This window comes from Fundulus heteroclitus, chromosome 20, assembly GCF_011125445.2.
Source record: "Fundulus heteroclitus isolate FHET01 chromosome 20, MU-UCD_Fhet_4.1, whole genome shotgun sequence".
In the NCBI taxonomy this organism is placed as follows: Eukaryota; Metazoa; Chordata; class Actinopteri; order Cyprinodontiformes; family Fundulidae; genus Fundulus; species Fundulus heteroclitus.
Window position 1 is genome coordinate 3,828,294 of NC_046380.1, and position 26,383 is coordinate 3,854,676.

Genomic DNA, 26,383 nt, shown 5'->3' on the forward strand with positions numbered 1-26,383 from the left:
TTTATGCCATCCTGAATCAAACCTCTTTGGATCTTGGAATGATTCAAAGCAGCCAAGCTCTCTCTCAGCTCTCAATTCGCACCAACAAAATTTGTGCCATTGTCAGACCTGATGGATGAAACTGGTCTTCTTCCGCAAACAAATCTGACTGCATTTATACAGGAATCTGAATTCAGGGAGTAGGCGACTTCCAAATGAAAAGCACGACTAGTGATGCAAGTGAAAAGCACTCCATATCTTTTCAGGTAACTTCGTCCTCTTTTTACATGTATGGGCCCAAAATAATACATTCTCACATCAGTGAATGGAGCTGGATCCGGCAACACTCTTTCTTTTGGTAAATCAGCCATCATTTGCTCGACAAACTTTCCTCTGTGGCGTTTACAGACAACACACTGAGATATAACTTTGCTGGCAGCAGAATTTGCATTTATGATCCAGTACTTTTGTCTTAACCTGGACAGCATATGATTTCTTCCTGTGTGGCCCAGCTGCTGATTGATGAGGCGCAGAATCAGAGCAGAAATATGCATGTCTTTGGTTAAGATAGCTGGATGTTTGGCATTTCTGCTTTGTTTAGCCGACCAGCCACTCTCACAATTCCAGCATCCATTACTGTCATGGGGCGGCTCAGAGACACGAGGACCCAGAATTCGACCAGACAATCGAGGTTTAAGAAAAAGCAGGATTTAATGAGCTGATATGGGCAAAACAGTGGTCAAAATCATAATCCAAAAATGATACAAATATGGCAGTCCAAAAACTCATACAGGGAGAAGGCAAACTTAAATGATCCAGAGGTAGATATAACAGGCAAAAGGAAAACGTGGAACTTAAACTCACCGGAGGCTTGACATGGAAAGACACTATAGACATGACAAGAATTGACGATGAACTGGCAGGGAAGTGGCAGAGGAGACAGACTTAAAAAGGCAGGAGAACAAAGAAGAGAGAGTGAGCCAATTAACCAGAAACAGGTGGATGTAATCAGAGGGAGGGAAGAGGCTGCAGGAGGAAACAAGCTGACAGAAAACACGTGGAAAGGAACAGACACTAAACCAACCCAGGTTGGGCAAACAGTGTGAGAGCGCACGTAGCAACCAGCCGTTACACATGCAACAGACACAACGATATGACCGACTTTACAGCTGTTAAACTTTCACAAAAGAATGTCCAGGCGCCCATTTTACTGGTAGAACTGTGGAACAACATACCAACGTTCAGCTCAAACGATGGCTTGAGTGTCGAGGGCTTATAAAGACTGGAAAACGGGCCGAGTTGATAGAAAGGTAAGTCGTTGTTTTTCTCCTGCTCGGCGTTCATGGTGTCATTTGCAGTTTTTTTCTGTTTGTAGTCACCGTCCAGGAATCGGTATACATTTTCCGGCCCGCCGAACAATTTAGTCCGGTCCGGTGGCCAAATGCATTATCATTATCCAACGGCTATATCTCCTCGCTGCAACGACCGATCTGCACCAGATTTGTTGTGAGTCATGGGGGAACGCCGGGCGATTCCCACGTTTGTGGGAATCGCCCGGTGGAAGGGCGAGGAAAATGCGTAACAGCATCTGCGGTGGCGGGCGGCCGGTGGTGCGCGAACCCCGGCGCGGCTCCGGGCGGCCTACGGGCGGGCGGCTACGGCCGGCCGGCCGGCCGGCGGCTCCAGCCGGCCGGCGGTGCGCGAACCCCGCCGGCCGCCCGGAGCCGCGGCAGTGTGCGAACCCCGCCGGCCGGCACCGCGGCGGTGTGCGAACCCTCTTCTGTCCTCTTCTGTCCCCAACACAGCCCAAGTGTCCATCATAATTTTAAGTCCAGTTTGCAAACTTGGTGTCGGGTTCATGGTGGGGAAAAAAAAGAAAAAGAGGAGAGAGACAAAAAAAACCTCTACTGGATTGTCTGGGAAAGGGTCTGGTATGGCCAGTTCATTCTGTCATGGGGCGGCTCAGAGACAGGAGGACCCAGAATTCGACCAGACAATCGAGGTTTAAGAAAAAGCAGGATTTAATGAGCTGATATGGGAAAAACAGTGGTCAAAATCATAATCCAAAAATGATCCTCCTCCTTTGCTGACGTCACTTCCTGTTTGCGGTAAGGGGTATTGTATCACTTCCTGTTTTCACTGCGTGAGCAACGGTTTGTTGCTCCAGATTCTCTCGCTTTTATCTTTAATCTCTTTGCTGTAACATCTGTTTCTAACACATAAGCACTTTTAAAACATTTTCTGTTGCTGCACATCACGCTTGGGAACTCCTCGTGTTTCACGGTTTGCTCTCTTGGCGTGGTAGAAGGGCGCTAGCCTAGCTTTAGCCTAGCCTAGCTTTAGCTCCACAATGGCTTCCTCTCCTACTATTACTTCAGTTTCTCCGTCTCTGACTAAGTCTCCCCTTATCTCCTGCTCTCTGTGTCAGATGTTTAGCTATTCCTCTGCCTCCTTTAGTGATAATGGTACTTGTAATAAATGTAGTGTTTTTGTAGCTTTGGAGGCGAGGGTGTCAGAATTAGAGTCCCGGCTCCGTGCTATGGAAAGACCAGCTGATAGCCGCCCCTCTGCTAGCGCGTAGCCACATAGACCTAGCGTTAGTTCACTTAGTGGTCCTCCAGAAGCACCCGAGCAGCTGGGTAAGCAGGCCGGCTGGGTGACAGTTCGTAGGAAGCATAGCTCTAGATTTTAGCCCCCAGTTCACCACCAACCCGTCTGCGTTTCTAACAAATTTTCTCCACTCAGCGACACACCCGCTGAGAAGCCGACCCTGATTATTGGGAGCTCAATAGTCAGAAACGTGGCACTAGAGACACCAGGGACCATAGTTAAATGCCTGCCAGGGGCCAGAACGGGCGACATAGAATCTTACCTAAAACTGCTGGCTAAGGATAAGCGTAAATACAGTAAGATTGTTATTCACGCTGGCGGTAATGACACCCGGTCACGCCGATCGGAGGTCACTAAAGTTGGTGTTGCTTCGGTGTGTGAGTTTGCTAAAGCAATGTCGGACTCCGTAATTTTCTTTGGTCCCCTGCCTGATCTGACCAGTGATGACATGTTTAGCCGCATGTCATCATTCAACCGCTGGTTGTCTAGGTGGTGTCCTGAAAACGACGTGGGCTACATTGATAACTGGAGAACTTTCTGGGGAAAACCTGGTTTGATCCGGAGAGACGGCATCCATCCTACTTTGGATGGTGCTGCTCTTCTTTCTAGAAATCTGGCCGGATTTATTAGTTCTCCTAAATGCTGACAACCCAGGGTCCAGACCAGGAAGCAGAGCCGTAGTTTAACACACCTCTCTGCAGCTTCTGTACTGTTACCCATCCATTATCCTATTGAGACAGTGTCTTTCCCACGGCCAAAACTTAACAGATCAAAAACTTATCTAAAAGGAACAAATCATAAAAACCTAATAAAAATCAATACGGTTCACCTTGAACCTAAAAATAAAACAATTAAATGTGGTGTATTAAATATAATGTCTCTCCCTCCAAATACTTTGTTAGTTAACAAATTGATTTCTGATAAACAGATTGATTTGTTTTGTCTCACAGAAACCTGGCTACAAGAGGACTACGTTAGTATAAATGAGTCAACTCCCTCCAATTATTCAAATTTCCACATTCCCAGACCTGTGGGAAGAGGAGGAGGAGTGGCAACCATCTTTCAGTCTGATTTATTAATTAGTCCCAGGCCAATTAATAATTACAGTTCTTTTGAACATTTAACCCTCAGTTTCCCTCATCCAAACTGCAAAGCAATAAAACCTCTTCTGTTTGTTGTTTTGTATCGTCCACCAGGCCCTTACACTCAGTTTTTGGATGAGTTGTCAGATTTCTTATCTAATTTGGTGTTAAATACTGATAAGGTTATTATAGTGGGTGTAGCCTTTAAAACTATCCTAGATTCAATTGGTTTTGCTCAAAATGTGCATAAACCGACGCACTCTTGGCTCCATACTTTAGACCTTGTGCTGACATATGGCATTGATTGTGAAGAATTAATAGTATTTCCTCACAACCCTGTCCTATCTTATCATTTTTTAATTACATTTGAGTTTGATCTAACTGAGTTCTCCACCCCCAAAAGAGGGTTCCATTATAGTAGATCTTTATCGGATAATGCTGTATCAAAACTTAAAGAGTCTGTCCCCTTTTTAATATCCTCCGTATTGCAGAAATGCCCTGTAGATGGCAGCAATGTTGTTTCTTCCAATTCACAAATAGATGTCTTTGTAAACGGTATGACTTCGTCATTGCGTTCTGCATTAGACAATGTAGCTCCCTTGAAAAAGAAGGTGATTATTCACAGGAAGCTGGCTCCTTGGTTTAATTGGCGCTCTACACACCAAGATGAATCCTACCTAATCTGGAGGGACAGTCTATTGTTGTATAACAAGAACCTTCGCAGAGTTAGAGCAGCATATTTTTCATCATTAATTGAGGAGAATAAGAATAATCCTAGATTTCTCTTCAGTACAGCTGCCAAACTTACCCAGAGCCACAGCTCTGTTGATCCATCCATACCCTTAGCTCTTAGCAGTAATGATTTTATGGGATTCTTCATAAATAAAATTGATTCCATTAAAAATAAAATAATTGGCATCCTCCCAAACATGATTACCTCGTCCTCAGTAAGTGAGGCAGCATTGGAGGAATCCTTAGAACCTGCGCAGTGTCTGAACTGTTTAAAAGCAGTAGAGCTTTCTGAGCTATCTAAACTTTTAGCTTCATCTAAACCTTCTACCTGTATGTTAGACCCAATCCCAACCAAGTTGTTTAAGGAGGTATTCCCTCTGATCAGTGGTCCTATTTTAGACATGATTAATCTATCCTTGGTAAATGGATATGTACCACAGGCTTTTAAAGTAGCTGTTATTAAACCTTTACTTAAGAAACCATCTCTTGATCAAGATGAGTTAGTAAATTACAGACCTATATCTAATGTTCTTTTCTTATCTAAAATTCTTGAGAAAGTAGTTGCTAATCAACTTTGTGAACATTTACAAAGTAATGACCTACTTGAGGAGTTTCAGTCAGGCTTTAGAGCTCATCATAGCACTGAAACAGCTCTGGGGAAGGTCACCAATGATATTCTCATGGCCTCAGATAATGGACTTGTGTCTATACTTGTCCTGTTAGATCTCAGTGCTGCATTTGATACAGTTGATCACAATATTCTCCTACAAAGACTTGAGCATACTGTAGGGATTAAGGGAAAAGCATTAGGCTGGTTTAAATCTTATCTGTCGGACAGATTCCAGTTTGTCCATGTTAATAATAAATCTTCCTCAAACTCTAGGGTCACCTGTGGAGTACCACAGGGTTCAGTCCTTGGACCAATTCTATTTACTATATATATGCTTCCCATTGGCAAAATTATCAGACAGCATGGGATTAATTTCCACTGTTATGCTGATGACACTCAGCTATATTTATCCATAAATCCTGATGAATCCAATCAGTTACTTCGACTGCAGTCATGTTTTGATGACATCAAAAGCTGGATGACTTTAAATTTCCTGCATTTAAATTCTGACAAGACAGAAGTTGTAATCTTTGGGCCAGAGTCTTCAAAAAATAAAGTTCTTAATCAGTCTCTTAATCTGGATGGCATTAACTTGGCCTCTGGAAAAAAAGTTAAAAATCTTGGTGTTGTTTTCGACCAAGACATGTCATTTAAATCTCATATTAAACAGATTTCCAGAGTTTCCTTTTTTCACCTCCGGAATATCGCCAAAATTAGAAACATTCTGTCCAGGGGTGATGCTGAAAAACTAGTCCATGCATTTGTTACTTCAAGGCTGGACTATTGTAATTCTTTACTATCAGGAAGTGCACAAAATGCAGTTCAAAGTCTTCAGCTGATCCAAAAGGCTGCATCAAGAGTTCTGATGAAAATCAACAAGCGGGATCATATTTCTCCTATTTTAGCTTCCCTTCATTGGCTTCCTGTTAAATCAAGAATAGAATTTAAAATTCTTCTTCTAACGTATAAAGCCCTTAATAATCAAGCTCCATCATATATCAGAGCTCTGATTACCCCGTATGTTCCTAACAGAGCACTTCACTCTCAGACTGCAGGTCTGCTGGTGGTTCCTAGAGTCTCTAAAAGTAGATGGGAGGCAGATCCTTTAGCTATCAGGCTCCTCTCCTGTGGAACCAACTCCCAGTTTAGAGGCAGACACCCTATCTATTTTTAAGACTAATCTTAAAACTTTCCTTTTTGACAAAGCTTATAGTTAGAGTGGCTCATGTTACCCTGAGCTATCTCTATAGTTGTGCTGTGATAGGCCTAGGCTGCTGGAGGACATCAGGGTCTAATTTTTTCACTCTACTGATTTCTACTGTTCTTCAGTCTACTGTTCTCCAGTTTTGCATTGTATTACATTGAAATGACTGTTGTCATTTCAGCCTTTAACTTTTTGCTCTCTCTCTTTTTCTTCATAGTAGGTACACCTGGTCTGGCGTTCTGTTAACTGTGACATCATCCAGAGAAGACGGCTCACCCGCTACTACCATCTAATGTAGAACAGATTACTAGATCAATGTGTGCTTCTGTGCTTTTTTGTTTCTCTTGTTGTGTCTCTGCTCTGTCTTCTGTAACCCCAGTCGGTCGAGGCAGATGACCGTTCATACTGAGCCCGGTTCTGCCGGAGGTTTTCCTTCCCGTTAATGGGGAGTTTTTCTTCCCACTGTCGCTTCATGCTTGCTCAGTATGAGGGATTGCAGCAAAGCCATGTACAATGCAGATGACTCTCCCTGTGGCTCTACGGTTCCCCAGGAGTGAATGCTGCTTGTCGGGACTTTGATGCAATCAACTGGTTTCCTTATATAGGACATTTTTGACCAATCTGTATAATCTGACCCAATCTGTATAATATGATTGAACTTGACTTTGTAAAGTGCCTTGAGATGACATGTTTCATGATTTGGCGCTATATAAATAAATTGAATTGAAAATTGAATACAAATATGGCAGTCCAAAAACTCATACAGGGAGAAGGCAAACTTAAATGATCCAGAGGTAGATATAACAGGCAAAAGGAAAACGTGGAACTTAAACTCACCGGAGGCTTGACATGGAAAGACACTATAGACATGACAAGAATTGACGATGAACTGGCAGGGAAGTGGCAGAGGAGACAGACTTAAAAAGGCAGGAGAACAAAGGAGAGAGAGTGAGCCAATTAACCAGAAACAGGTGGATGTAATCAAAGGGAGGGAAGAGGCTGCAGGAGGAAACAAGCTGACAGAAAACACGTGGAAAGGAACAGACACTAAACCAACCCTAGAACATAACCATGAAGAACAACCCTAAGACTGAAGATAAAGCTAAGACTAAACAGAGCACAGAAGGGAGATCAGAACTAATACAAAGACCGGATAAACTAAAACACTACATAAGCTGAAGAATCCAAAACAAGACAGAACAGAAACAAAAGCTGAGGTGGAAGAGAGGAACAGCTGATCAAATAATAAACAAACCAAAACAAGACCCAGATTATGACATTTACTGGGTCAAGCTTGTAGAGTGGACTTTCCTTAGAAACTGTTTTAGAGCCATCACCCATTAAAGCAATTTCCTTTCTGAATCTTTGTTGTTGCTCGTACTGAATAATTGCCTTTTCGGCTTTGTCTCAGTCTTCTGGATGTTACGGTGGCAGCACAGCAGAGGTGAGTGTCCTGTTTTCTTTCTGTTTATCTCAGCATGTTCTGTGTTATTTTCTTTGGCCCTATGTCTCGCCCCTCCCTACGGTTCTCTTCCCTGCGTTCTGAAACCATCCTCCGCCAAGCCACAGCCTTCTGCCACCTTCACACCTGAGACTCATCATCTTCATCACACGCAAGATAAAAACCCGGTCGATCTCACCACTCATCACTGGATCGTCTGCTGCATTCATCCTGGTGCCGCTGATTCTCCTAGAGCTCCCTGCGTCTAGACAAAATATTTCCCTGGTGTTTCTCCCTTGCGCTAATCCCTTTTCTGTGTTTCCTTTCAGGTTCACTCACCTTGCTGATCTTCAGCCAGCTGGGCTCGCGACCGATTCTCCCCTCCCGGACGCTGCCACTGCGGCTCACCATCCACCATCCACTTCCCAGTTGGTTGCTCGCCGGCCGGTGCCCTCCTCCTCTGGGTCTCGAGTCAGTCGTTCCCGGGTCGCCTGGGTTAGTCCCCCTGGTCCGCGCTTTCCATCCACGTTCCTGCGCCCTCCCCCCTGGAGAACCGTACTCCCCGCTGTACTTAAACCCTTTACTGCTCTAATTAAAAGAAACCGTTTTTTCTGAGTGGTTGCGTGTGGGTCCGTTCTGTCAAACCTTAACACTGGAGTCAAAATTTGTCCTTTGAGTATGACTTTAAATTTCTGCATCTCCTCCTCCACCTCTTGCTTTTTATTGTCCAAACTGTGTTGACTTAGGCTTGAAGCGGCACAAAGTTCTTTCCTTCTCTGTTTCAATAACAGGAGAGTTTCCTTGGACTTGAGAAACCATGCAATAGATTTCTTCAGCTTAATCCAGGATGAGAAAAAATGTATCAGATAGTTTGTGGCATTTTCTAGATCTTTTGTAACAACATTTACTGTCAGATCTCTTTTGATCTCTGGGTCATCTGCAGAAATCAAATGAATATCAACATCAAATGTAGGCCACTCCTCCTTTCACCTACAGAGAAAATCTGGTCCATTAATCCATCTTTTGTCTTTCAGAAACTCTTCACCTCTCAGTCCTCTGGACGCTTCATCTGCAGGATTTTCTTTAGATCTAACAAATCTCCATTGGTCTTTATCTGTTGCTTCTCTGATGACAGAAATTCTGTTTGCTATTACTGCATAATAGCGGGTTTTACTCTTGCTATTACTGCCTACACGAAGTGGACCGTTTATGACCCAGCCCACCCGGGTCCTGACAGCATAAGGTCCATCCTCCACCCTGTTAACCAGCTCCCACGGTTCTAGCACCTTTACAGCATCTAATCCAATGAGTAAATCCACTTTAGCATCAATATCATGAACTTGACTCATTTTAAATGAGGCCACTGACTGACGTCTTGTTGCCGGGGAACATTTACTGCAGACACAGGCATGTCCTTTTGCGTCTAAACATCAGGTAAGTCAATAAACTCATTTCAGACTAGACACCTCCAAGTCAGATATAATCTGAGTACTGACAATTTTCTTTTGACCCATGGTTCCCAGGAAAATGCTTGTTCTTTTACCACTTAGATTTAACCTCCTTGCCAGACTTTCCAGTAGAAAATGCTAAAAGACTTTCTCGATCTACGTTCCTACCCTCATCTATGGTCACGAGCTTTGGGTCATGACTGAAAGAACGAGATCCCGGATACAAGCGGCTGAAATGAGTTTTCTCCGTAGTGTGTCTGGGCTCTCCCTTAGAGATAGGGTGAGGAGCTCAGTCATCCGGGGAGGACTCAGAGTAGAGCCACTGCTCCTCCACGTCGAGAGGAGCCAGTTGAGGTGGCTCGGGCATCTGGTCAGGATGCCTCCTGGACGCCTCCCTGGAGAGGTGTTCCGGGCACGTCCCACCGGGAGGAGACCCAGAGGAAGACCCAGGACACGCTGGAGGGACTATGTCTCTCTGCTGGGAACGCCTTGGGATTCCTCCTGAGGAGCTGGCCCAAGTGGCTGGGGAGAGGGACGTCTGGGCCTCCCTACTGAAGCTGCTACCCCCGCCACCCGACCCCGGATAAGAGGAAGAAGACGGACGGACGGACGGGCGAGACTTTCCGTGCAGAATGTACCTGAAATTTCAGGATCTAAAAAGGCATTTGTCTGGACAATCTTGTTGCTCTTCTTGCTCTTAACTTGAACTGCAACAATGGAAAAAACAGAGTCATTTCCATGACCGGCCCCAATATGACCACAAGTTTGGGTTGTTGCGGTTGCCTTACTGACATGAGTGTTCTTTTGGGTTTGCTCTACAGATGCAACTTTATCCTGTCGATCTATATGTAGGACTCCGGGATATTTTTGATGACACATGTTGCACTCCAGACGACTCTTACAAGGTTTACTGGTATGACCCATCTTCAGACAACCGAAGCAAATTCCCTTTTTCTTGATGAAATTGATTTTGTCTCGATGTAATTTTACTTTAAACTGCAAACAGTTATCCAGTGAGTGATTTCTTCGTGCACAAAACAAACAACCGTAAATAAAAGAGGAATTGGAGGAAATGTTATTTTCTGCAGTAATATTAGTAGCAAAAGTACTTTCTCTTTTTCTTGACTTTGTGGAAGAACAAACCTTAAGATTGGTCCCAGAGCGCATGTCTTGAATGTTGCCAAAAAGTGGATCAGAAGCGATTCTGACCTGTATTTAAATGAAGCTGACCAGATCTGTTAACACTGCTCTTTGGCTCCTTTGTTCTTGCAGCTCACATGCAACAGTTCTCTCTTAATTTATCAGGAAGCTTCAGAATAATGGTCCTCATATTTGTTGGCAGGTCCAACTCCTTCATGTGCACTATTTGCTCTGTTAAATTGGAACATCCTCTTAGAAATAAAGAAAATTACTGCAGTGCCTTTACATCTTCACTCTTTATAGGAGATCAGGTAAGAATGTGTTCCATATATGCAGAAGCGATTTTATGTTCATTTCCAAAATGTTTTGCCAACAGATCTTTAGCTCTACTATAACCCTGGTTTGGGGGTAAGTGTTGACAACTGTGGACCAAATCTCTGGGCTGCCCCCTTGTGTATTGCTAAAGAAAGTGCAAACAGTCAGTTTTAATCTCCTTTTTAGCTTCTATTCCATTTTCAAAAGCTCTTATGAAAGATCTGTATTGAAGGGGGTCTCCGTCAAACACAGGGATATTTCTTGCTGGAAGAACAGAAGATAAGTTTTGCTGAACCAAAAGTGCAGTTATGTCATTTTGCCTCTGCATGATGTTGGTAATATCATTCTGACAGTTATCAGTTAATACAGGGGATTGAGATTGTCCTGGTATGGACTGATTCTGAGCAACTGACTGTGACTGGAGCTGTTGCATCCATTTTTGTCATATTATTCATTGACATTTTATATTGTATTTGTTTGGGATGTGCTTCTTGCTCCGCAGCCTTTTTTTCTTTAGAGATGAACGTTTGGGCATCAGGATTCAGTAGGAGCGCCTTTCGTTCGTAACTCCTATCTAAATATGAATTAATTCCATCAGATCATTTTGAGCCACACTGTGATGAATTCATTTCCAAGACATGGTGTTTGGCACTTGTTGCTGCCAACTCCGCTTCCAAAGCAAGCTGCTCCTTTTGTTTTCTCAGCTCCTCCTCTTGAGCTTCAATTAAATGTTTTTGTTGTTTTTTTTAATGCAGCTACACACTCCTCTAGCGCCGCTTTTTCTGCCTCCGCTTTAATGCGCGCAGAAAATGTAGAATATGTCCGTGATTGCTGGGAGTGCACCACTGAATTAGATTGCACATTTATAATATTGGAAGCACTGTCCTCAGGATTTATTTCCTCGGAATTGGCAACACTTCATCTGAGATGTTTAATTCGGTGTACTTATAAGTTATAACCCATGTCCATCAACCATGCCCGTGTCTTTTCAATAAACTCAATGAACGTTGTCACGTTATGCTGAAAATAGGCAGTTTGTCTTGTCATATCTTCTTCTGGCAAATTCAAGCTTAAGAAAGATTTGTGCATCTCTGTTGCATCTTTGTAGCACTTGTTAAATTTTGAAAACTCAGCAGCCACAGCATTGACGTTTTCGTTAAATGTCATAAACCCAAAGACGTTTTTCATGAACCTTGAAGCTTGTTTGAATTTCAAACTTCCTGTCTATTGACATGTTTTAATGTAAAGAGACAAAACTTTTTCGGTAAACTTAGCAGATCTTTTTGTTTCAGACATTTCAACATCATTTTGTTTGGCTTTAGTGTCGGACATTTTGTATTTTTCTTGACTTCTTTAAAACTCCCCAACACTGAACGTTATTTTATCACACACTTTATGAAGCAAAGAACATCAGATCTTGAGCTCCTCTCTGACAAAAGGCTAACAGCTTGGTATTGCACAATCACACAGGGAAACGCGGCTCCAATAAACTTCAAACTTTATGGTGCGTAATAATATACTCTCCTTGAAACTCCAATAGTTCCACCCCTTTTCCTTTACGGTATTGTAGTATAATCACATACCAGTTTGAAGAGTCCTTTCATGACTTACTTGAGCTTCCAGCGTCAGATCTTTTGTGTGAGCCTTGCCTTTAAGTGGGGCGCATTGTGTGATCCTTTAACATCCAAAGATCCTTTTAATCCTTTTAATCCACATGCAGATCTTTAACTTGATCCAGTACGTCCAAAAACATCCATTAATGATTGCGATCAATCCTTATGATCCAGGGCTGGTCTTTTACTTATGTTGTGGCCCAGCTTTGACATCTCCAAAAATCCACAAGGGCCACAGATGCACCTTGGACGAGTAATTTACGCAGGCAAAAATAAATCTATTTTCCAGGTAAAGTCGTTTAGTTTGTGGTTTATTTCTCTTTTGCAAGCAAGAAAACAGAAATTGACAAACATTTTCCTCCCTGCTTCTCTTGTGCTGTTGAAAAACCATACGCCCACCCAGATGCATGCTGGTCCTACCACCGACAGCCTATTTATAAACTTAATCCACCCAAATTGCTCATAACTAACCACAAGCAAAGAAAACTAAATAACCAACACGTGATCTCAAAACAAATAACAATAAAGTAAAATAAATAGCCTTAACTAGACTATCCACAAAAAATAAAAATGTAATTAATAACAAAAACATAATTGCCTCCTACAATCTGGTTTAATTTTAAAATCTTTAATAAATCCTTTAAACTCCTGACCATTTGCTATTAAGATTCTTGCATTCCATTGTACAACTAGAAACGTTCAATTTCTGAAGAAATTGAAGAAGGCGCCCGCCTGGTGGTGCGCATAACCGTCAAAGCCAAAGCTTCTGAGTTCCTTGGTTGTAGGCTCTTATCGCTTGAGGATATTAAATCAAATATTCTGAGTGATAAGGATTTGTCTTCATCAAAACCAGCCGACAGGAAAAGGTCTGCATCGAAGCAGCATGGAAAATTGGTGTTATTAAAACACGATTAAATACTTCAATGTAGCATGGAAAAATGAAATTTGAATAAAAATGTTCAAGGCTTCAATAAATGGTGAAATGTAATGATTTAAATTCAAAAATACTTATTTAAACCCAAAGGAAAATTAAATGTAGGGTAAAAATACTCTGAAATTGCCACACCAGGTTACAATCCTGCAAACACTTGAAAGCGCCGCTTTTTCTGCCTCCGCTTTAATGCGCGCAGAAAATGTAGAATATGTCCGTGATTGCTGGGAGTGCACCACTGAATTAGATTGCACATTTATAATATTGGAAGCACTGTCCTCAGGATTTATTTCCTCGGAATTGGCAACACTTCATCTGAGATGTTTAATTCGGTGTACTTATAAGTTATAACCCATGTCCATCAACCATGCCCGTGTCTTTTCAATAAACTCAATGAACGTTGTCACGTTATGCTGAAAATAGGCAGTTTGTCTTGTCATATCTTCTTCTGGCAAATTCAAGCTTAAGAAAGATTTGTGCATCTCTGTTGCATCTTTGTAGCACTTGTTAAATTTTGAAAACTCAGCAGCCACAGCATTGACGTTTTCGTTAAATGTCATAAACCCAAAGACGTTTTTCATGAACCTTGAAGCTTGTTTGAATTTCAAACTTCCTGTCTATTGACATGTTTTAATGTAAAGAGACAAAACTTTTTCGGTAAACTTAGCAGATCTTTTTGTTTCAGACATTTCAACATCATTTTGTTTGGCTTTAGTGTCGGACATTTTGTATTTTTCTTGACTTCTTTAAAACTCCCCAACACTGAACGTTATTTTATCACACACTTTATGAAGCAAAGAACATCAGATCTTGAGCTCCTCTCTGACAAAAGGCTAACAGCTTGGTATTGCACAATCACACAGGGAAACGCGGCTCCAATAAACTTCAAACTTTATGGTGCGTAATAATATACTCTCCTTGAAACTCCAATAGTTCCACCCCTTTTCCTTTACGGTATTGTAGTATAATCACATACCAGTTTGAAGAGTCCTTTCATGACTTACTTGAGCTTCCAGCGTCAGATCTTTTGTGTGAGCCTTGCCTTTAAGTGGGGCGCATTGTGTGATCCTTTAACATCCAAAGATCCTTTTAATCCTTTTAATCCACATGCAGATCTTTAACTTGATCCAGTACGTCCAAAAACATCCATTAATGATTGCGATCAATCCTTATGATCCAGGGCTGGTCTTTTACTTATGTTGTGGCCCAGCTTTGACATCTCCAAAAATCCACAAGGGCCACAGATGCACCTTGGACGAGTAATTTACGCAGGCAAAAATAAATCTATTTTCCAGGTAAAGTCGTTTAGTTTGTGGTTTATTTCTCTTTTGCAAGCAAGAAAACAGAAATTGACAAACATTTTCCTCCCTGCTTCTCTTGTGCTGTTGAAAAACCATACGCCCACCCAGATGCATGCTGGTCCTACCACCGACAGCCTATTTATAAACTTAATCCACCCAAATTGCTCATAACTAACCACAAGCAAAGAAAACTAAATAACCAACACGTGATCTCAAAACAAATAACAATAAAGTAAAATAAATAGCCTTAACTAGACTATCCACAAAAAATAAAAATGTAATTAATAACAAAAACATAATTGCCTCCTACAATCTGGTTTAATTTTAAAATCTTTAATAAATCCTTTAAACTCCTGACCATTTGCTATTAAGATTCTTGCATTCCATTGTACAACTAGAAACGTTCAATTTCTGAAGAAATTGAAGAAGGCGCCCGCCTGGTGGTGCGCATAACCGTCAAAGCCAAAGCTTCTGAGTTCCTTGGTTGTAGGCTCTTATCGCTTGAGGATATTAAATCAAATATTCTGAGTGATAAGGATTTGTCTTCATCAAAACCAGCCGACAGGAAAAGGTCTGCATCGAAGCAGCATGGAAAATTGGTGTTATTAAAACACGATTAAATACTTCAATGTAGCATGGAAAAATGAAATTTGAATAAAAATGTTCAAGGCTTCAATAAATGGTGAAATGTAATGATTTAAATTCAAAAATACTTATTTAAACCCAAAGGAAAATTAAATGTAGGGTAAAAATACTCTGAAATTGCCACACCAGGTTACAATCCTGCAAACACTTGAAAGCGCCGCTTTTTCTGCCTCCGCTTTAATGCGCGCAGAAAATGTAGAATATGTCCGTGATTGCTGGGAGTGCACCACTGAATTAGATTGCACATTTATAATATTGGAAGCACTGTCCTCAGGATTTATTTCCTCGGAATTGGCAACACTTCATCTGAGATGTTTAATTCGGTGTACTTATAAGTTATAACCCATGTCCATCAACCATGCCCGTGTCTTTTCAATAAACTCAATGAACGTTGTCACGTTATGCTGAAAATAGGCAGTTTGTCTTGTCATATCTTCTTCTGGCAAATTCAAGCTTAAGAAAGATTTGTGCATCTCTGTTGCATCTTTGTAGCACTTGTTAAATTTTGAAAACTCAGCAGCCACAGCATTGACGTTTTCGTTAAATGTCATAAACCCAAAGACGTTTTTCATGAACCTTGAAGCTTGTTTGAATTTCAAACTTCCTGTCTATTGACATGTTTTAATGTAAAGAGACAAAACTTTTTCGGTAAACTTAGCAGATCTTTTTGTTTCAGACATTTCAACATCATTTTGTTTGGCTTTAGTGTCGGACATTTTGTATTTTTCTTGACTTCTTTAAAACTCCCCAACACTGAACGTTATTTTATCACACACTTTATGAAGCAAAGAACATCAGATCTTGAGCTCCTCTCTGACAAAAGGCTAACAGCTTGGTATTGCACAATCACACAGGGAAACGCGGCTCCAATAAACTTCAAACTTTATGGTGCGTAATAATATACTCTCCTTGAAACTCCAATAGTTCCACCCCTTTTCCTTTACGGTATTGTAGTATAATCACATACCAGTTTGAAGAGTCCTTTCATGACTTACTTGAGCTTCCAGCGTCAGATCTTTTGTGTGAGCCTTGCCTTTAAGTGGGGCGCATTGTGTGATCCTTTAACATCCAAAGATCCTTTTAATCCTTTTAATCCACATGCAGATCTTTAACTTGATCCAGTACGTCCAAAAACATCCATTAATGATTGCGATCAATCCTTATGATCCAGGGCTGGTCTTTTACTTATGTTGTGGCCCAGCTTTGACATCTCCAAAAATCCACAAGGGCCACAGATGCACCTTGGACGAGTAATTTACGCAGGCAAAAATAAATCTATTTTCCAGGTAAAGTCGTTTAGTTTGTGGTTTATTTCTCTTTTGCAAGCAAGAAAACAGAAATTGACAAACATTTTCCTCCCTGCTTCTCTTGTGCTGTTGAAAAACCATACGCCCACCCAGATGCATGCTGGTCCTACCACCGACAGCCTATTTATAAACTTAATCCACCCAAATTGCTCATAACTAACCACAAGCAAAGAAAACTAAATAACCAACACGTGATCTCAAAACAAATAACAATAAAGTAAAATAAATAGCCTTAACTAGACTATCCACAAAAAATAAAAATGTAATTAATAACAAAAACATAATTGCCTCCTACAATCTGGTTTAATTTTAAAATCTTTAATAAATCCTTTAAACTCCTGACCATTTGCTATTAAGATTCTTGCATTCCATTGTACAACTAGAAACGTTCAATTTCTGAAGAAATTGAAGAAGGCGCCCGCCTGGGTGGTGCGCATAACCGTCAAAGCCAAAGCTTCTGAGTTCCTTGGTTGTAGGCTCTTATCGCTTGAGGATATTAAATCAAATATTCTGAGTGATAAGGATTTGTCTTCATCAAAACCAGCCGACAGGAAAAGGTCTGCATCGAAGCAGCATGGAAAATTGGTGTTATTAAAACACGATTAAATACTTCAATGTAGCATGGAAAAATGAAATTTGAATAAAAATGTTCAAGGCTTCAATAAATGGTGAAATGTAATGATTTAAATTCAAAAATACTTATTTAAACCCAAAGGAAAATTAAATGTAGGGTAAAAATACTCTGAAATTGCCACACCAGGTTACAATCCTGCAAACACTTGATAGGCAGCCAAACACCTAACCCACTGTACCAAAGACCAGTGCCATGCTCAGCTCTGAATTATGGAGACCTCAACTGTGTTAAAGAAGTGGTTTTTGTCGCCAGGGTAACTGGAAATGGCGTCAAGTACAAAACGCCCGCATCAAGGCGTCGAGACGAACGTTTTGATGTATAGTATGTGGGGGTGGACCATACGGTTCAGCCTGTATTAACGGTGATGGACCCTTATTAGGTGGATAGTATTAGGCTCCCCCATGCATTTTCAATGCATAGGCGGGCGCCTAATAATCAGTTTGCCTTATCACCTTGGCCTCCCGCTTTTCCATTTGCTTCAAGTCTTGTTTTGATATGCTCCCAAGATATATCTTTTATTCCCAAAAACTTCTAAGCTCCCTTAACTATTATTTTAATTCTCAGTTTTGTGTTTAACTTGATCAGAACAGGTGGTCAAATATGCCACAAACAAAATAATCTTATCCACTGACAGTTCTGGATTTGTTTTCTCTGATTGACCTGGTTCTATTCTCCACACCTGGATAACATTGTCAGTGTCCACCCTTCCTTTTTGTCCTTGTACTTTCTTCATTACTTCTGCATTATTTATGTTAGCTGTTTTAACCTGCTGTATTTCCACTGCCCTCTTCCTGACTTCACATCCACCATATGTTACCCTGTGTTGGCCACCACAGTTACAACATTTATCCTGCACATTTTCCTTACATTCTTCCACTCTATGCTCACCTCCGTATTTAGGACATCTCTGCTTCCCTTTGCAGACTACTGCTATATGTCCATATCTCTGGCATTTGTAACATCGTAGCGGTGGAGGAATGTAGGGCCTAACTGGAAATCTCATGCATCCTATTTTCACTTTCTCTGGAAGTAAAGACTCCTGAAACTCCAGAAGAACCGATAAGCTCTCAACCCTTTCTCCGTTTACTGTTCTCAACAGTCTCTTAATTCTGCTCACCTCACCTCCATTAATACTGCGCTTGAGTTTGTCCAAGTCTTCTTCTACAGGTATTCCTGTTATCAACCCCTTGTAACTCTACTCTCACCCACAGTCTTTCTCTCACTAATTATTTTCTTACACACACTTTCAACTTCCCAGGCTTTGTTTTTCTGTTCCTCCATCTTACTTGTTATCAACAAGCTTCCATCTCTCAAAATCATTGCCATTTCCACATATCCCAGCTTCTTTTTTAACTCCCTAGATACTGCTGTAGGATTTAAATTCACATTCTCATCTTCTTTCCTAAATTTGAGGATAATTTTAAATTCCTTTCTCACAGCCCTTTTCCACACAAATCCACTTGCTTCATCAGAACTGTTCTCTTCCAAACTACGTTTACTACTTTGACTCAACATGTATCCTCCATCTCCTCTTCTATTTACCCCCATTCCTCCTCCCCTGTTAGCTACTGGAGTCCAGTCGCCAGAATCCATTTCCCCATCTTCCTCTACTTGAGTAGCCATTCTGACCCAGTCACAAACGAGCTTATGCAAATCACCGCTTCCAACTCCACCGACAGCTTCAACAAAGAGTCGATATCCGAAAAGCCTCACGGGCCAATCAGCAGCAGCCGCGTCAATTTCTTTTCCTTTTTCTTTCAACCAAACTTTATTGAACAACAGCAGCGTTAACGGAGCAAATGCAGAGATGTAGTCATGTTTTTCAATCATATATTTTCTCTTCAGCCAAAAGAAACAAATTAATACCGTCAACAGACAAAATATAAACTTTATTTTATGAAAAGTTTCATATGATAAATGGCTGTACCTTAAAATGATCATAGAAGCTGGACTTTTTGGCTCAAATAAAGCTGAATAAAAAGACTGAAACTCTTCTTTTGTGTGGGCCATCGGATTGTTTAGTCTTGTTTGATTTGTAAAAAAAAAAATTGTTAAAATTGGCCATGAAGGAGTTTTTAGACACTCAAGAAAAAAAAAGAGCTGTTCGTTGTATTTCCTTTTCTAACAGAATAAACAATATTCAGCAAAAAGTCAAAATATTGAGAAATTCCATCAAGATAACGAGAAAAGATCCTGATGTACATCCGTTGTGAGTCCACAGGATGTGTAAATGCTAAAAGATTTTCTTATTTAATCTTTCTCTAAAATGTAAACCTACTTGCTCATTTACACGAGACATGGCTTTGACGTCTTGAGTAATTTCCATTTTATTAATAAACTTCATAAATTTTTCTTAATATTTTAACTTCTTTCTCATTAATTTGACTTTAACTAGAGTTCATCCCTGTTTAACTTTTCCATATTTTGCAGCATTAAAAACACAAATGTCAATAAATCTGTTGATTTTATTAAGTGGAGCAAAACAAAAATGTACCAGAAATTTCTAAAAAGAGTGGCATGCCTTTTCATTCAGGGCCATTCCCTTTAAATCCCCTAAATAAAATCCAGTGAATTTTACTAAAAATTTCAATAATTATTAACCTACAAATAAATCTGATTAATAACCCAAAATATAAAGTAACCCAAGAACTAACTTTAAATTCAAAGTAATTCAGAATAAAAAGCTCCAAGATTCTGTTTCAAATCACTGAGTTTCAATCAGATCATCAAGGTTTCATCTGGACTTTGTGTTCTTCATGCTGAGAACATCAGAGCTGCTGTTTGCTCACTGAGATCTTCATCGGTAGGATTTTTATTTTATTCCATGTGCTGAAGTATGGAAGCATCTTGTCAGTGAAGGTGTGTGTGAAGGTGTGTATGTGTGAGTTAGTGTCCAGATCAGAGAAGGACAGCTTTCCTCTGTCCCAGTCCAGATTCACTCTGATCCTCTGGAGCTTCTTCTGGACTGAGAGAAACATGGAAGGAGATGGAAGAGACCACGCTGAGTATTTACCTTCATAGAACCGTAGAACCAACCTTCCAGACCCTATGTCTCTCTTCCTCTGGACAGACTCTGCTAACACACCAAGCGTCCAGCGTTTACTGTCTCCAACATCAACATCCCAGCTGTGGTTCCCTGAGTTGAAGCCCTCAGAACTCAGGACAGACCACCATGACCTAAACCTCTCTGGATTATCAGGAAGCTGCTGTTTCTTTCCTAAAGTCAAACTGGTCAGATCTTCAGACAGGAGGAGGTATGGACCAGCAGTGTTTGGGTCCAGGATGAGAGGAGTGTAGGAGACCATGTTCTCCATGTTGCTCCAGATGTTGAAGGCCAGGTTGCCCAGATGTTTGGCCTGGTCTATCAGAGCTCCTGAGGGCAGCTGTGGATCCTCCAGCAGGGGGCAGCGCTGGACTCTTTCCACTGCAGCCTTGTAGTTGTGCAGGAATGAGACGTCTTCAGCTCTCAGCTCCTCCTCTGTGGCTCTGACTGTGTCTGAAAGAGCTGCTATCTCTCTGCTCAGAGCCTCCATCTTCTCCTTCATCATCCCACTCTTCTGCTCCTCTTCCTCCCTCAGTGCAGCCAGCCTGGCCTCCTCTTCCTCTGCTAGAAACTGATGAAGCTTCTTAAACTGCTCCTTAATCAGCCTCTCTGTGTGTCGGGCCTGGACCTTCATGTGTTCTGCTGTCTGATCAAACTCCTCTAGAACTTTCTTCCTGAGCTCCAGGTTCTCCTTTAGAGGTTCCAGAGTTTCCTGAAGGTTCTTCTTGTGATCCTCAGCAGCTTCATCCATGGGTCTGAATCTGTGGTTGATGTGTTTTTTTGAATCTTTGCAGACGAGACACACTGGCTGCTGATGGTCCAGACAGAAGAGTTTGAGTTTCTCAGAGTGCAGACTGCAGAGATCCTCTGAAGCTCTCTGGTCTCTCTGCTGTAGGAATGTCTCACACAGGTTCTTCAGAACCAGGTTACAGGGTGGATGACCCTTAGAAGATCTTCTCTTACAAACTGGACACTCTTGTGCTGGTTTCTCTCTCCACCAGTTCTTCAGACACTCCTTACAGAAGCTGTGGCTACATGACAGAACAACCGGATCCTTAAAGACGTCCTGACAGACCGGACAGCAGAGATCCTCCTCTAATCTGGAAGCCATTTAGTCTCTGAGTGAAGCTGAAAACACAGCAGACAGATCGTTAAACCAGGAAGTCAGTTTCCCTCCTGCAGGAACTTTCTTCTCTTACTTTCACTTTGATTTTCTTGTCTTTCCACCTGCAGCAGTCTGTGTTTCAGCGTCTCGGTCCCTCAGCTCTCTCTGTTCTCCTCGTTCAGTGTTAGTCTGCCCTGAGTAGTTGATGAAGGTGATGATGAAGGTGATCCTCACGGTGGATTCTCCATTAATCTCTGACACTTTCTGAACTGTTTCCTGTTTTTTTAAAGGGTTCCTGTTGTAATCAGTCTGGAGGCAGATATGTGGCGCCCTCTAGAGGACGTTCTGTGGATCAGCTGTTTTAGAGAAAGTACATTATGGAAGCTTTTTCTTTGAGCTTACTCTACTTGAACTTCTTAGTAAAGTATGTTCTTGTTCTTGTCATAAAGTTCTTGAATGTTTGGTTTTCTCTAATCCAAATCAAACTTTTTTCTCGACCTCATATCTGTGATATGTGTTTATTACCCCTGTTTAACTATTGTGGCAGATGTCTAAGATGTGAATTTTGTTTCATTATTGTAGCAGTATGACTACTGTTCCCATAATGCTTAGAGCACACAGAATTTGGCCTGTACTGGTTCTGGGGGCAGAGGTTAAACCTGTTTGATACCATTGCAAATGACGATAAAGAAGACTTTTTTGACTTTTAACAAAACTTTATTTACAAAAGGTCAAATAATAGAACAATTTAATTAAAAACAAGTTTAATTTAGGACTTCAATAAGGAGCTTGTTATAGTTTAGTTCTCCTTTTGTAGACACATCACATAGAATCTTGTTAAAACCCCACAACTGCATAAAATCCTCCATGTCCTGCGTGGCTCGGTGGAAGTGAAACTCCAGCCTAATCGTGGCTGTAACGTAGCACCTCCACAGAGCCACAGCATCAAGGTGAGGTTTCTCCTACAGTCTGTCTCTACAGGACAAGTAAATGGCCATCTTTGCTTCACTAATTAAAAATTTTAAGTCGGCCCTTTGGCTTGTTTATTTTGTTCTTGCAGACTCCTCCAATAAATAGAGAAAGTTGCAAAAACCAAAAAGACTAAAAACACTGAAAATGGTCTTTAGTGTGATGTAGTCCATAAAAACATTAAATACATTTTCAGACAGACTGCAGAAAGGACACTCGTTTAAAACACCCCGATTAATAAGCGATAAAAGTTTGTGGCATATAAAATCCTCCACTGGAGATCACCAGTTTGTTTTTTAATTGGAGGTTTGTATAAAGTCCTCCACTGGGGTGCTCTTCAAGTTCATCTGTCCAAACATAGACTACCCGGTGTTGGAGGTGTCTTTGGTTCATCACTGTTGTGGAAACGTGATAAACGGTTTTCTGATCCATGGTGAATAAAACCATTTTCTGTGGGTCCAGGCTGGAGGGCAGAGGTCCACTTTGCTCCGGGAAATCAGGATCCAGGATCAGGCCAGGAAAGGAGTCTGTTGGGTCTGGTTGTTTCTCTCCGTCACAGTAGGCACGGAGGAGGCTCCTCTCCTTGGCCGACAGCTTTCCCCTCAGGAGGTCCAGGAAGCGCCGCAACAGCCTGGCAGAACCTCAGCAGTGTTTTACTCACCCTGTCGTTCAGCAGAGAGGACAGTCTATAGAGGAACCGGACCAGCAGGGCGCTCTCGTAGCTCCTGATGGGCTGCAGCTACGGATCGCCCTGATACTGAACTTCAAACCTGTGTCAGCTAGGACACGTCTGCATTACAGCATGATCTTCTGCACCAATGTGATGAACACAGCACATCATACTGTTACACACCCCTGAATGAGTGGACACAAATGTTCCTGTTTAATGTCTGTGTGAAAGAACAAACGGGGTTCTCAGGTACTGGTTGCATTGTGTTGTTATGATAATTCAGTACTGACGCTGTAAGCATCCTTCTGACTTTTAGATTAAATATGGTAAAATATAGTTATGGTTTGAAGAGTCTTTTTTATCACTACAGAAGTCTACAATAGAAACACCCTGAAAAGGTCTGTTATTTAACACTAGTGTCATGGAAAAATTATTATCCAGAAGCAAGATACTCTTTCAATACAGAGACCAGTCTTTATTGAAGACTCCCACTCTAAATTACCATCATATCCCCCACACTTTGAGACACACAGATAGAAGTAATAAAGTTCTAACAATGCTTTACGACCATGCTTTACGACCATGTAAGCACACACTGAGAAACTGAACTCTGGTGAGCCTTACATCTCTGCAAACACAGGCTGTAGACTATACATGACATTCTGTTAAAGATGACAACATGTTTTGCACAAGGTTTATATTTAGAAGTAGACAAAAACATTTTCCATCACAGTTCACCCTTTGATGAAAGAATAATCACACAAATCAAAAAAATTTCTAAATCAAATAGTAGAACAGAAGCGTATTGCATTCACCAAAGAAAAACAGCTTATCTCATAATTACGAGATCAGGATCTCGTAATTATGACATCTTATCTCGTAATTATGACATATTTTCTCGTAATTATGAGCTAAGCTGTCTTATTTTTTTTCTTTGGTGAATGCAATACGCTTCCGTATAGAGCGCCTGCATCTTATAAAAATGTACACGCGTATACGTGGATGTGGTGTTATACTCCGCTCTTCCAGCAGGTGGCGGCAGCGGTCAACAGTGAGCTATCGGCCGCTGGGAGACCGAAAGAGAAGAAGACTACCCCCGCTCTCTGGTGGACGGATGGGAATGCGGTGTGTGGAAAACTCACTCAAACTTTAACTTTCCTGCGTGGACAGAGGTGAGAAGGAGGCTATGATCGGGTGAGATTACTCCGGGTTAGTTTCCGGAGTTTCGTGATGAACCTCTGAGCGGTTCATTGCTCCCGGTTTGAGTTTAAACCCACGTAGCTAACCCATTAGTTAGCATCGTTAGCTGACTTCAGTCTGAATGGCCTCTCTGAGTATTTTAAGTTTATTAAGTTGTATTCCTGCCTTGTTTGACTGCTTGTTATCCGGTGTAGTTTGGTTTCCGTTAAAGCTGAATGAAACGGTTTGTTAACAGCTTTATTCGCCCGTTAGATTGATAATAAAAGAGTTTCTGTGTTTGTTTTGCAGCTCCAGGTGAACTGCAGCTGAGCAGCATGAGTTCTCCGAGCCTACAGCAGCCCAGCTTCCTGCTGGTGAGTCGCCTTTACTTCTGCGTCTCAGTTAAAACGTCCCGCCAGGTCCATTTGCTGCAGAACCTCGGTTCAATAAGTGAAATTCTTCTGCCGTATTTGGCCTTGAGATTCACAAGGTGTGGCTCTGCAGCTGGAGTCAGAGCAACAGGAGTCACACACGGATCTGGACATGAGCTACAAGCGTCACATTTCAGGGGTTTGAGCCACTCCAGAGCCAGAGGGAACGTCTGGTCCGGACCGTGGTCCAAAGTCCGCTATTCAGATTTAAGTAAAGTTTGCATTCAGTTTGGAAATCAAGGAAGAATGGCGAGGCCCAGGATCCATTTTGCCTGAAGTCCAGAGTGAAGTTTCCACAGTCAGGATGATTTAGGACGCCTTGTCATCTGCTGGTATCAGCTGTTGATCAGAATCCTTAAAAATAACTGAAATCAATGATTAGAATATATTTTTCTGTTTGTTTGTTTTTTTTAATCCCTGAAATAGATGAACCTCCTGCTGATAATATAATCTGAGTTGGAACTGTATTCAACCCACTGACCGACTCTTTGGTTTAATATCTGTAAAAACTTTGTTCCAGGCTAACCTTAAAGCCGATGCCACCACCAAGCCTCTGCTCCAGCGATGCCAGGACCTGCTGAAGATCATAGACGAGTATCCTGCTAAGGTACTTCAGTCTGTCCCCCGCATTAGTTTATTATCCTGCCTTCAGTCTGTCCTGTAGCCCAGCAGCTGCCTTTCAGTTGTCATACCATGTGAAGTGATAAAAAATCATCTTTGTTTCAAGACTGGATGTTTTCCATCAGATCTGAGACACAAAGGCCTGTTAGAACGTGATGAGAAGCGTTGATGGAAACACCAGGAACAGCAGCGCTTTCTGCATGCATGCTCTGACTCTGGTCTAGTTCATACATTTGTGTCTGTTTGTTTGAAGTTTGTGGCTATTGTCTCGTGTTTTATGTTTCATGTAGTAATACTGTAATACTATATAGTGGAGATGCTTTCTGCTGCCTACGTATAGAAACTTCTCCCCTCCAGAGAACAACCGTCAACCAGGCTGCAGCCAGAGATCAGAGCTGTAATTATTTTTCCTATCCACAGGTCTTTTTGCCTTAATGCTTCAATGGTACATAGTTGCATTATATGCATATATAAAAAGACCATAAACCGTTCAGTCATGATAAAATAAAGCTACATACACCAAGCATCCATCCTGATAGTGTTTTGATTGTCCTTTTTGAGGCTAAATAGAAACAAGCGCGGGCCGTGATGGGCGGATATAAACAGACGTGGCGCCATCTTCCAGCAGAACTATCAGAAAGCCAGTTGGCGACTAATAAATCACCACTGAATAACTACTGAGTCTGATCCTATGCAATGCCTCTCACTAAAGCAGCAGCTCAGCGTGATGAAGACCAAACGTTATTAATTAAATAAACTGATCTACAGCAACTCTAAGAGCCTCATATCAGAACATTTACTCACGTCAGTCAACTCTGTGTAAAAAACAAACAAAAAAACAATGTTCAGACTGGATTCTAGAGACATTCCAGGCTTTTCTCTCTTGGACTCGTACATATTTTGTTTTTTCCACTGGATCTTCGACCAATTTTCATTGTTTTGCTGGTAGATGCTAATAGCTGTTAGCCGCTTCCTTGTTTTAACCCCTGCTGTGCATGTTCAGTACGTACTTCCATTGTCATAATAAACATGAAAGGCTGCATTTACTAACAAATTGAGGAAAATCAAAGCATAAAACACCAAAATAACAACTAATGTGCCAGCAAGACGTGATAATCTTTCATAAAACCTTTGTATACAACCAGAGTGAGCTACTGATGTATAAATAGTCAACTTGGCGCTGCACCTTTAACTAATTTCTGCTGTTTCTGCAGGAGCTGCACCTGATCTTCCCCTGGCTGGTGGAGAATGTGTTTGGCAGTCTGGACGGCGTCATCTCTGGCTGGAACCTGCGCCTCCTTCACTCACGATGCAACGAGTACAACGTTGTTCTGGACTTCCTGAACCCGAGGTAGAACCCGTTCCTCTGTGAG

At 41.6% G+C, this 26,383-nt stretch overlaps 2 protein-coding genes and 1 long non-coding RNA gene across 9 annotated transcripts in view; 1 reads left to right on the forward strand and 2 right to left on the reverse strand.

Moving 5' to 3' along the window:
* Positions 1 to 7,708: 7,708 nt before the first annotated feature.
* LOC118567136 lies at positions 7,709 to 8,061 on the reverse strand. Its single transcript, XR_004933508.1, has 2 exons — positions 7,998 to 8,061; positions 7,709 to 7,923 (listed from the first exon to the last, which is right to left on the reverse strand). It is a non-coding gene; the product is annotated as an uncharacterized LOC118567136 (long non-coding RNA).
* Positions 8,062 to 18,613: 10,552 nt separating this feature from the next.
* LOC118567137 (nuclear factor 7, brain-like) lies at positions 18,614 to 21,483 on the reverse strand. The gene is made up of 2 exons (XM_036151428.1): positions 21,235 to 21,483; positions 18,614 to 21,163 (listed from the first exon to the last, which is right to left on the reverse strand). Exon 2 carries the CDS (start codon positions 21,144 to 21,146, stop codon positions 19,761 to 19,763), a length of 1,386 nt encoding a protein of 461 aa, XP_036007321.1. The 5' UTR covers positions 21,147 to 21,163; positions 21,235 to 21,483; the 3' UTR covers positions 18,614 to 19,760.
* Positions 21,484 to 23,818: 2,335 nt separating this feature from the next.
* smpd4 (sphingomyelin phosphodiesterase 4) overlaps positions 23,819 to 26,383 on the forward strand; it is a 28,538-nt gene continuing 25,973 nt past the window's right edge. For 6 of the 7 annotated variants that reach the window (XM_036151662.1, XM_036151665.1, XM_036151667.1 and 3 more), the window contains exons 1-4: positions 23,819 to 23,951; positions 24,268 to 24,332; positions 24,910 to 24,996; positions 26,225 to 26,361. In XM_036151662.1, coding sequence (XP_036007555.1) covers positions 24,294 to 24,332; positions 24,910 to 24,996; positions 26,225 to 26,361 — 263 coding nt within the window. In that variant the 5' untranslated portion in view covers positions 23,819 to 23,951; positions 24,268 to 24,293. The remainder of the gene's footprint in view (positions 23,952 to 24,267; positions 24,333 to 24,909; positions 24,997 to 26,224; positions 26,362 to 26,383) is intronic. The other variant, XM_036151663.1, reaches the window with a different exon arrangement.

Excerpts from the sequence above, each read along its gene's own strand:
- LOC118567137 (XM_036151428.1), bottom strand. The coding sequence starts at position 21,146 with ATGGCTTCCAGATTAGAGGAGGATCTCTGCTGTCCGGTCTGTCAGGAC.